At 42.6% G+C, this 12559-nt stretch overlaps 1 protein-coding gene across 1 annotated transcript in view; it reads left to right on the top strand.

Annotated features, from left to right (window-relative positions):
* DCUN1D4 (defective in cullin neddylation 1 domain containing 4) overlaps positions 1 to 12559 on the top strand; it is a 43566-nt gene that overhangs the window by 11349 nt on the left and 19658 nt on the right. The window contains exons 2-4 of the mRNA XM_075195505.1: positions 613 to 683; positions 1699 to 1738; positions 11413 to 11527. Of these exons, the coding sequence (XP_075051606.1) occupies positions 613 to 683; positions 1699 to 1738; positions 11413 to 11527 (226 nt within the window). The remainder of the gene's footprint in view (positions 1 to 612; positions 684 to 1698; positions 1739 to 11412; positions 11528 to 12559) is intronic.

Consider the following 12559-nt stretch of genomic DNA (forward strand, 5'->3'; position numbering starts at 1 on the left):
GCCCACACTTACAGTTTAAATCATTTGTGATATGCAGAAAAAAATGCATCTGTCTTCAGATGTTTCATCCTAAAAGATAAGATTGTACTTGTTCACCCATGAATCGTCCTTACGGCTGAGATGGGCAAATCATCAATGTCTGTTCATTATACACTGTATGTAAACATGTGGAAGTGCTTTGGAAATCTTTTTGTATATGTCCAGGTTTTGTGCGTTCACCATAGTTTCCTTCAGTGCTTACAGTACATTATCCAAGAAGTGACCGCTCCCCAAACATCATTCAATGTAAATTGCCTTGCAATAATTCAGCACAGTAAGTAGGGTCATTTTAATCTAGTAGTGTATGAGTTAATATGTACAAAACACAGAGAGGTTGTTGAAAACCAGGCATATTTCCAAAGATTTACCGTGTTTAAGGTTTTGTTTAGCTTGTTCATTTTTGATCATCAATGTATTGATCTGATTAATGTTATAGGTACGTTTTTCCGGCGGGGTTCTAGATAACCAATTTAGATGTCGGCCATTATTAATGAGCAGTATGAACCACCAAAGTTACACATGTCTGAATAAGAGTGAAAGTATTCTATAACTGTCTCTCATCTCATTTCACAGATTTTCAACTGAACTCTCATCTATCAACATTGGCAAATATTCACAAGATATACCACACACTCAACAGACTGGTAATGACAAGACAATGGCTTTAACATATCTTGGAATAGTTGTATTCATTTTGAATTGGTATATTTTTAGCGGGTAAACATTTTACATATATAATTTGACCTTGTTGTTAGCAGTACCTTATACACTAATAAGTGGATTACTTGAATTTGTTTGATGAATGGGACTTGCAGTATCCACGTTTTATGGAAAACAAATTCTATCTACTGCAGGGGTTCTTAAATTGGAGTCTACAGGCTCTGTTGGGATTCGTGGATCAATTTTAGGGAATGTTTGAGCTTGGATGGGAATAAAATTACTTTTTTATTTTCACTAACCTCTAACTGTAATTTAGCATTTCCTTTAATTATGAATGTAGGCAACAAAACACAGTGGTATTAACAGTACCGGTGACTTTGTCGCCAATAGAAATCATAGACTTTTCGCGTCGTATGTGGAGCTAAGAGGTCCGTGGGCTATGACAAGAGGTCCATAGGCTACATCAGACTGCCAGAGGGGTCCATGGCATAAAACAGGTTAAGAATCCCTGATCTGGTGAATAGGTTATCATGTACAACACTGAATCATTTGTTTTGGTCTGGTTTTGTAAAGGAGATGTGGAATTACATTTAATTTAAAAAACAAGATGAACTTCATTTAAAGCAAGTTTACAATTCAGGTTTAACAGATGTTGGTGTGATCTGACAGTTTGTTGTACAGAAACACATTTGCCTGTTCCCTTATTATCTTTATCGACTCCCAAGATATGAATGTATGTGATTGACAGGCACTGTAACCGTTGTAGGCATCACAACTGAAATGAGAGTATGCTGGGTAGACCTTTAGAGAAGAGGCATATTTAAAAGCCAAGTCATTTTCTAAGTTAAACTTAGAGAATAAGTGGCATTAAACTTGAAATGGCTATTATGAATGGGTTTAAGATTAGCAACATCCAGGATTGAATTTGGCAGATTGATGTAGACAACTAGTCAGCTTGACAATGTGCAGTTATATGAACTTTTTATATCCTGTCTGCAGAATTTGACAGAAGACGTGGGTCAAGACGATCACCAGACAGGTAAACTTTCCATGACCATGAAGCTGCCGGTCACTTAATTTTTTATTTTATTTTTTCAATTTTAAGTGTATGGTACATTATTCCATGTAATGCACATGTTTCAATATGAAACCATGCAAGATGCTTGTATCAGATGACCTTCATACCCAGGTGTGTCTTGCCCTTGCTGACCGTTATGCATTCCAGAGTACAAACCTCAAAATGCTGATTTGACACAGAAAAATAAAACAAAGGTACAGGACATCAGATGCAGAAAGGCTGAGAAATTATAGAAATATTGTACAAGATGCAAAAGAATCACCAGTGTGAGAGTATTCCAAATGCAGAAACAAAGTTAAACATTACAGAAGCAAAAGAGGATCAAACAAGATTAGCAGGTAAATACAGAAAATAGAGCATACAAAATAGACGTCAAGATAAAGAATTACATAAAACTCAGTAACATGATCTGGCTAGTTTGCAGAATAAGGTACAATTTCAAATATTTATAACTTTTTATGGGAGCATTACACCCAAAATTGGTAAATCTGTTTCCTCCTCAGACTCCATTGCAACCCTAATGAATGGGTTAATACTTAATCAGCTGAGTAGATATGTGAATAGGAGTTGACACCCCTGAATTATATCTCTTCCTTCTTTTGTTGCTTTTTTCCTGTAATGCAATGGTTAGCATAGTGAGATTTATTTTTTCTATGCATGTGATCTAACCCATGTTCTTGATTAGATCCGAAGGGTCCCGGTGTCGCTCCCTACGGGTATGACTGTCCGGGCAGTGGTGACACCTTGGATCACTGTTTTACTACCATTAGGTAGTATGTGTTCTGTTTAAGACAGAGAGAATTCAAAAAACAATTAGCAGCCGCCTCATCAAGCAACGCAACTGAGCACCTGACATTTCCCAGTCAACACTTGCACGCAGAGCGGGGAGTTTGAGAAGTGCGTCGCTGAGTCCTGGTACACAGCCTGCCACATAGATGCTTATGGAGAACTGGGTAATTTTTATAGTACCTACAGCTCAGAGAGATTCACTGATGTCTACTCCAAGACTCTGGTAGAAAAATAGTCAAGAGAATTTCCAACAGCTCTCAGTCTGAGGAGGCTCAATTTGTGCATGCAAAATATTTCCACATGGAGTCTGTAGACTATTCTCAATGCAACAGAAGAAATATTTTATTACAGCATTCAATGCACAGATAGGCAATCTGCATATTCCAATTGCACTGCCACCCCATAACTTTCTCAGATTCTGCCGCCTAGGGAACCCTTTCCAGTTTACCTGTCTGCCATTTGGCTTCTCAAAATCTCCCAGAACCTTTATGAAGGTACTAGTGGTTTTTATGACTGCTTTCAGGAACCAAGTAACTGCAGTTTGGCCTCATCTGGACTATATTTTGGTAAGTTAAGGGACTATATTTTGTATGATGGGTAAATCAGAACACCGTTCCAGAACCAAAACACTCGGTTATCTCTTTTCTACAAGAGCATGATTGGATCATAAATACAGTCAAGAGTCACCTTTTACCCGCTCAACATATGCAATTTTTGTGAGTACATATACAGTGAAAGGCAAAGCCTCTGAGGAGACACTCCTGATCAACATCTACCTTATGAAGTTAGAGAGCCTTCAATATGGGATTGCCTCAGACTACTAGGAATGTTTTTCTCAACTGTAGGTATCCTATACTTACACAGAGCTCCAGTGAGTCTCGACTGGTGGCAGAATACAGCATTAAATTATAGGGACTGTATTAATGACAGATTCAAGCTCTAAAGGTTTGTGTGCTCATCTGCACACAGAAGTAGTACAAGGTGCATGGCATCTAAAGGAAACTGCATGAATATATCTGGAAGTAAGGATGGTGTGGTGTGCAATACAACGTTTTCTACCTCCATTGAAACACAGAGCCACCAAGAGCAAAATGATGACAGAGGTATCAGCAATCTAAAGTCTCTCAGCTCTTCCTTGCCTGTGTTGTGACAACAAGGTGGCAGATTCTCTGTTGGCAGTAAATCCACCCTTGGGAGTGGGCATTTACATAAGGAGGTATTTCAACAGCTGATGAAGTGTGGGACCCCTCAGATACAACTGATGGCAACAAATCAAATCATTAAAGCAGAGCAATTCTACTCCATTCACAAAGACTACAGAGCAGAGGGAATTGATGCTCTGAGTAACCTTTGACCTTCAAACTGAGGTATATGTTCTCTTCTGTTTCTCTTATTGCATGTATACTAAAGAAGATCAAGAGAGAGGCAGAAGTAATAGCGGTTCTTCCATTTTGGCCTTGCCAGGCGTGGTTCGCAGTAGTATTGGTAGTGTTTCCAACCTTCTCTCTTTGATTGTGTGGAAATTGAGTGTGATTGTTGCTCAAGCGTAAAGGAATTTGAAAACCTTTATTTCCAAATTGACCAATTCAGTGAAATCCACCATATCTTAGGTACTGGATTTCACTCAAGAAGGTTTACAGAGGTGCCTGGCACTTAGTACATCTGAGTACATTGAAGTTGCAGGTCACTTCGCATGTTCCTAGACACAAGATTGACATCGCATGATCTGATGAGAAGACTCTTTCAAGCAGCAAAAAGACAAATCTTTCATCAAATCTTTTGTGACATTTTGGGATCCTAATCTTGTTTTGGAGGCTCTAGTATCAGAACCATTTGAACTCAAGGTACTATTCTTAGTGGCAGTTGCATCTTCTAGAAGAGTTTGTGCGAACTTAAGTCTTATGGTGCAAACAGTGGCTAAAATGTTCACCTGCAGCAAGTGCTTCAGCTATGCTTCAGTTTGCACAGGTTTGAACCCAGGGGCCTTGTAACCAATGTATGGGAAGGGGATTCGTGCCTGTGGGAGAAAGGCATTGATGGTGGAACCAGTTTGGGGTGCTCTGTAGTTCAAGCCATGACAGAGCTTACCCAGCAACTGGTTGCTAGTAGACAGAGAGCAGAGATCCTCTCTCCTCCTCCCCTTTTTTTCTTATGCTGAGGAAAACGCCCTCCCCAACCTGAGGGCCCCACATTTGGTCTTGGTGACCCGACAGATTCTGGGCCCAGGAAATTACTAAGACTGTTCAGGAACTGGCACAGGTGTCCCCCTCATTGTGACAGAGATTCTGCATCCACTTCCAGGCCCTGGAAGTTGCCTTTGCATTCCTAGTAAGGTTTTGCCTCAGATCTCTCAGGAGGAAAGTAATGTGTCAGAGGATTCTGACCCAGAATTTTCCTCAATAGCAGTGGAACATTCCAGTTTGACACACGGAGTAGAGGCCTTGTTTAAGACTGTACGAAAGGTGCTGAACATTCAAGAAAGTGAGGAATCTGTGTGTATACCCCATGCCTTTTTCAAACCAAATAAGAAGGAGATTATTACTTTCCCATCTTCTCACCAGCTGGAGAACCTTTTATGTGAAGCCTGGGTTCACCCAGATCGCAAGTTCCCGGAATCTTGCAGGCTTCTGTCTCTGTTATCCCTCTTATTAGTGCAGACACACAAATGTGGAAATCGCCTCCTTAGATGGACACCCCTATGGCAGGCCTATCCAAAGCTACCACTATCCCTTTTCCAGGGGCCGATACCCTTAAAGACATCACCTATAGAAATATGGAATTTATCATTAAACCCAATTTTTCAGCAACAGTGGCTGTGTTCAGACCCACCCTGCCTTCAGCATGGGTCAGCAAGGCAGTGGAAAGGTGGACACATCATCTAGCGGTGGGCCTGCAGTCAGGCAGACTCCAGATCTGAATTGATTCTCTTGGAACTCCATTCCGCCCACTGCGATCGGCCAATGGTCGTCACCTCTCTTCCGCTCTGATTACCTCTTCTCACGCACGCATTCAATTGAATGCTCTCCCTTGCTCCATCAGAACATCCCCCAATCTGTGCAATTTCAAACGGGCATTAAAAACCCACCTTTGCTTAAAAGCCCTTCAGTCTACCTCTCCTCATCCCTTCTTCCCCCTTCCTTTAACGTTTCGTGTGACTCTATCTCTGTATCACCCTTATGTCTTCAGTTTGTTTGCCCCTCCCTTTAGACTGTAAGCTCCTTTGAGCAGGGCCCTCTCTCCTCCTGTTCCACCACTTTTAACTTTGCTCTCCAGATACTCAGCCCACCTCTTTCTTGGACCTTCTGCCCTCTGTCTTCTCTTGTTTTTCTCTGCACCTCTCAGTTGGCTGTGCCCACCCTTTTGGGCACAGGTCTCCAGCTTGTGCTAAATATCCCTCACCCTTAACCTTTCAGCCTGTCTCTTTAGCTGTGCCTTGAGCTTCGTGAGTTATAGTGCTTAATGTTAACTCTACCGTGCTATTTTACCTTGTCTGTTCTACTGTTTGTTTCTGTTTGGCGCTACAGACACTTTGTGGCTCCATATAAATTAAAATAATAATAATATTAATATCTAGGATGTGGCAAAATACCTAGGAGAGGCTGCTATTGATGCAGGTGTGGTAGAGAACAGGATCTATGCCTCGGCAGTAGCAGCCCACCATGCTCTTTGGTTGAGGGACTGGTGAGCAAGTCTAAAAACTCTTTGGAATCATTACCTCCTTCAGGGTACTATTTGATCCGGAGTTGTACAAGATTATCTCCGTGGTTGGTTAGACCTTGTCCCTTACAGCCAGTGCTCCTATACCTAGGGACCCTTCCTTTTGGTCCTTTCATCCCCCAGGACAACCTAGAATTCAGGGCTGCCTCTAGGGCCCAACCTTCGGGACCCAGTGGAAACCAGCGAAGAGGAAAACAGTTTTGGGCAGCTAGGCGTCCAGCTTCCAAGCATTCTGATAAGCAGTCGGGTACCTACCACCTCCTGTGGTAGGTGCCCGTCCGCCTCTGTTCCAGGACAGGTGGTTCGATTCCATGTCAACATGTGAGCCAGGAGCATTGTCTCAGGAGTATACATCATATATCTCAGGAGGTCTCCCACAAAGAGATTTTTTTTTTACCACAAGTCTTCCAGGAGACCAGACAAAAAGACTGGCTCACATTCGTGCACTTCTGTATTGCAGAGTTAGCACTCTGGTCCCAGAAGCCGGACGGGTCCTCCAGACCAAACTTAAATTTAAAATCCTTGAACACCCGTCTGTAACTGGACAAGTTCAAAATGCAATCACTGAGATCTGTAATCAGCAGCATTGAGCAGAGGAAGGTTATGATGTCCATGGGCATCAAGGATGCCTACCTGTACCTGCTGATCTGAGAGCGGCACAAGTATCTCCTCAGGTTCACTGTGCAGTCTTAGCATTTTCAGTTCAGGGCCCTACCATTTGTATTGTCTGCTGTCCAAGGTTTTCTTGCTGTGGACCAGGGGGGTAACAGTGATCTCCTCTCTGGTTTACTTTTTGATCAAGGTGAGCTTCATAGCCATGTGATAGTGATTGCCAAGACTCTGGAGTCCCACGGGTGGTTCTGAGACATGGTCCCCTCTCAAAGGATGGTTTTCTTGGGCTTGTTATTCAACACCTTACAGCAGTGGTTCCCAAACTGTGCACCTAGGCTCCCTGGGGGTGCCTTGGAGATCTCACAGGGGTGGGTGCCTCAGCCAGGGCCATTGGTAAGCAAGGCGGGAGACTACTTAGTAATTATTTTGGCTTAGGAGTGCCTTGAAAATATTTTGGAGACCCTAAGGGTTCCTTGAACGGAAAAAGTTTGGAATCCACTGCCCTACAGCAATGGATGTTTCTGCCAAAGGATAAAATCCTCTCTGTTTCCAAGGTCTCTGGACACCAGAGATATCCACTCTCCCAATGAATGTACAGGAACTGAGGGCGATGCACTGGTCAAGGTTCGTCCCATTCTTAAGGAAATAAAGTTTGCCAACGCCACGGCCATAGCATTTCTAAAACATCAGGGAGGCGCAGGAGCCCCCAGGCCATGAGGAAGACAGGATGTATCATGCGATGGGCAGAAAGGAACATAATGGCTGGCATAATGGGCCATAATGGCTGTGTTCATCCCCACAGTGGACAACTGGGAAGTGGACTATCTCCGCCGCCAGGATATTCATCCAGGATAGTGGTCACTCCACAAGTAGATCTTCCAACAGATTCTATATTGGTGGGGGCAGCAGGACGTTGACTTGATGGCATCTCCGCTGAACCACTTGGTGTACAGGTCCCGTGACCCATGAGCACTCGTAGTGGATGCCTTTGTGGTTCCTTTGGAATTTTGTCTCGTTTCCCATTGTTTTTAAAAAAAACTCCTCCTGGCCCATGAGGTATTGGCACTCCGAGCTGATTGGCAAACTGAGAGCTCCTCCACGGAGACTTGAGTTGTGGTCAGACCGTCTCTCCCAGGGCCTATTCCTACATCAAAACTACAGCTAGCTTTAATGTGGTGGCTATTGTTGCTACTATTCTGAAAGCTGAAGGCCTCTCTGATAGTGTGGTGTAGACCATGCTTAGGGGCAGCAAGAGATAGTCTCTGCTATTCTCCGATGTGAGCAAAAAGGATTACACTTTTATTTTGTCTTCTTCTTTTTCTAAAAGGGTTTGGATCAGGGCCACGGGCTCGGTTCTTTAAAGGTCCAGGCGCCAGCCTTGTCTGTATTTCTTCAGAGAAAGCATTAATGTCTGAGGTTCAGTCTTTTCTCCAGGGAATGCTGCAGGTTAAGCCTCTATATATTTTCTGGTGGTCCCTTGGGATCTCAGTGTTATGATCAGGGAATTACAATATCCACCTTTTGAACCCTTACAGCAATTAAAATATCTGTACTGGAAGACTGCAGTGTCTCTGGCAGTCTGTAAAGTTCACAGGGTATCTGAATTGGAGACCTTGCCTCGCAGATCCCCTTTCCTGGTGTTTCAAGAGGGGAGCGGTTCTCAGGATGAAACCTTCATTTCAGCTGAAGGTAGTTTCCAGGTTCCACCTAAACCAGGAAATTTTGATTCCAGCCTTTGGTCAGTTCAGGTCTGGGGTGGAGGATTCCTCCTTACATTAATTGACCTGTTAAGCATCTTGCAGATCTACATTCAAGGAGGTGTATTATTCGGAATCTTGGTCCTGTATGATGCACAGAAGACAGGCTGGCCAGCCTCTAAACAATCAGTTGTCAGATGGATTAGGCTGTAATCCATCATCCTTACTTCAGCGTGGGTCATTCTGTTCCAGAGGATGTGATCGCACATTCTACCCGCTCTGTGGCTGGCTCTTGGGCGGCACGGCTAGGTGCTTCTGTTGAGTAGCTGGGCAGGACAGCCACGTGGTCTTCGATGCATACTTATACAAAATTCAGTAGGTTTGACACTCTTGTCTCCAGAGATGTCTCCTTTGGTCACAGAATACTGCACACTGTTAAGGAGCCTTCCCTTCCTTTGGGATGTCTTCAGTGTCCCCCATTGGATGAAGAGGAAAATGGGATTTTTGTAGTTGCGTCATATCGTTTTCTCTTAAGCCATGGAGTACATTGGACACCCTACCTGTTTAGCTCCTTCCTTCGTGTGTTTTGTTTTCCTGTTCTTCTTGTTTGGGTTCAGGCTTTGTTAGGCTACATATCTCTTTCTCTCTTACTTTATCCCCCTTCCCTGGGGGTTTGTTAATTAAACTTAGGTTACTGTTGGGCAGTAGAGGTGTGGAGGAAGAGCTGCTTGTCTAACAGAAGAATTATTTAAAGTGCCACTCCCACATCTATACCCCAGTTTTCCCCATAGATTAAGAGAAAGGGTTTTAATGCTAGTACAACAATGTCATTTTCTTGGCTAAGGTAATTTTCACATTTTATTTTAATGAATAAATTGAACTCCCATCTCTTTGTCCAAAGCCAGCTGATGAAAATGTGAAAAGTTGACAAACTCTAGACCTGGCCATCGAAATATTTATGGCTCTCATGAGATCAAAGGAATTCAGGAAGTATAAAGAGCTGATCCATTTTTCTGAAGGTCTGCTGCAAGGACAAGCTCCATCAAAATATTCTCTTGCAAGGTGGATTCATGAAGTTATTTCTTAGGCCTAGAAGAGGAACAAATGTGAGGTGCCAAGAATACTGAGGGTGCATTCCACAAGGGTAGTGGCAGCCTCCTGGGCACACAGGGCTCAAGCTTCAGCAATTGATCTAAGCAACAAGCTTGTCATCATTTCATACCTTTTTCAGACATTATCTTCTGGATGTCGTAATTTGGAATGCAAATGATCAGTAGAATATTTTATATGTATGGATTGATCAGTGCTGGCTTTATTTTATTGTTTTTGACCCATCTTATTTTATTGCTTGGGTACATCCCATTTGTTAGGGCTGTCATGGAGTCTAAGAAGGAAATGGGCAAATTATTATCACCAATAATTTAATTTCCTTGATCAACTCCATGAGTACCCAAATACACCATCCCATTTTATCAGAGACAGCTTGGGAAGCTACTCAAAGACAACAAAGAAAGGAGGAGTAGCTCCCATAAACCTTCCAGGTGTGTCAGCTCTTGTTCCTGTCTCTACTCAGCTGCTATGGAGTTCTTCAAGGATATTAAACTATTGGGGAGTATAATTTGCCTTTTTTGGGGTGGAATATCATAAGGGAAACCAGTCCTAAAAACTGACCTGGATCCAGGCCTGCTTCCCATCTGGTAATTTTTCTCTCTTCTCGTTCATGAACAACTGGAGGAAAACAAAACTTGGAATGGGATTCATTAAGCCCTCTGGAAAACAGGCAGCCCATACCCCACTGAATAGAGAGATTCGATGAGAGATCACGAATGTATTATTTTATTCCATCTGTGGTCTGTCATCTGTTCTCTACAAATGCTTGTGGGTGTATTGAATGACCATTTTACTTTGAGGTCCATGATCCCTATTGCAGCTTCCATTTTGCCTTAATTTGTGCTGGCTCTAGTACTGGATGAATAGAGGTAACAAGCAGCCATATGTATATTGCATTTTACAGGGCTGCTCACATTTGAGATGGCCACTTTGATCCTGTCTGAAAGCTGATAATGGATCCATGGGTTCACTAGGTCTGAACAAATATGTTTAATTTGAATGCCAATATTACATGATTGGAAGGGGCCACCCAGATTTGTGGTGTTAACACATAGGTGTAACACACCTAACACCAAGCCTATCTTTTGAAGTCTTTTTCTAGTACAATGCTGTAGGTGGACAACCACTTAAGGTATGCATTTGTTAACCTTTAATTATAGATGTCATGAAGCAATGCAGTATAAAATAAATGTTGCAACAACCATGTAGTGACAGCACCCACTCTACTGAAGTGGGGGGAGAGCCAGAGGACCAATAAGAAGCTGTAATCTATGCGATTGTGGTCACAACCCTCACTGCAGTGTCACGCAGCCCTTGGTTTTTTTCCATGGCTGTGAGACAAGCGATGGCTGCAGGGAAAATGGTTGTGTATGCAGTAGACACATGGATAGGTTGATATCATCCTACCCAATTGTATAGTTTTAACTTGCTATGCTCTTTAAATGAAAGTGATCATAATCGCTGAAATGTTATGGGTGGGATCTTCTGTAAGTTTATAATACTTTCAGACCTGGGTCTGTTACATGCATGATGCAAAGTTATGTCCTCTATCTTTCCCTCATTTCCCCTCCATTCCCAGTGCAGTATGTTGCCCCAGAGCTGAGAATCGGTATAGGGCAGATGATGGCTATGGAACACAGAGAAATATGGTGTACTTTCTAAACCTTGGATGTTTCCATGGACTAATAATGGTTATTTATTCCTGTTCAGGGAGTCTGCGCTCGTGCAGTACTTCAGAGTGCTTCACTAAAACTATGCCACCACGGAAAAAGAGGAGACCTGCGACAGGAGATGATCTGTTGGCTAAGAAAAGTAGACATGATGGGTAAGTGACTTGCAATCATTTTAATTCTGAATATATGCTATTTTTTTAAGAATTTAGAGTTACAGCTGAACTAGTGCTCAACCCAGAAAACAAAAAATTATAAAGATCACCCATGCTCCCTTAACCCCTAAGCTGCTGAGTCTTTAGTCACATTCCCACAAATTATACATTGGCTATTTTTTCAGAAGGTGTTTTTAATTTTCTGATACATTTAGTTTGCTTATACCTGCTGACATGGAAAAAGTGTGGTTTTATTTATGCATTATAACCCCCCCCCCCATCTCTGGATTTCTGTAGTGTAGGGTGTTTTTGTCTGGTGATAACTAATAAGGGGCACATTTGAAATAGGAGACCATCTTCCTTCCAATAAAGGACCCCATATCTTCTATGGGGTAGCATCATTTGAATGAGGGGACTCCTCTCTTTCAGACAAGGGTGTCCCTGAGTCTGGTGGCCGGCCCCAGCATGGGGGAGATCAGGCACTTTTAGTGTCCTTTCCCCATCCCCAGGCGCTCTGTATGTTCTTTCTGTTGTGAAGTGGCCGAGTGCCGCGCACTCAGTGACATCACTGTGTGCGATCATGTCATCATTAGTCTTCTCCCAGCTATGGGTAAGTATTATTTATACTTTTGTGATCACCATGAGGGCTAAGGATGACTTGAATTTGTCCTTAGTACTTCGCGATATCTGTGCAGAATGAGTCCCACTCGTCTTTAGCACTGAAGTGGTTAAAGGACCATGAAACCTAAAATATAAGTTGCCTTATATTAAATAGCTCGAATATTTTGACAAAACATGGACAGGAGCAAGTTGTATTTGAGAAAAATGAAGAAATAATTTTACTTCACAGCTAGTAGAACAACATAGGTTCAATGTCAAGGACTTGTACTGTCTGAGAGATGCTCACACTTTCATATATCATATTGTATAGAGCAGCATACATGTGGTAAGCAGATCCAGTTCTTAGAGCGGCGTGGGGGGCTTAGCTGTCTATGGTCCTCAGATGGGGATGATTGTATATTTTCATGCATT

The sequence above is a fragment of the Mixophyes fleayi genome, chromosome 1, assembly GCF_038048845.1.
Source record: "Mixophyes fleayi isolate aMixFle1 chromosome 1, aMixFle1.hap1, whole genome shotgun sequence".
NCBI lineage: Eukaryota > Metazoa > Chordata > Amphibia > Anura > Limnodynastidae > Mixophyes > Mixophyes fleayi.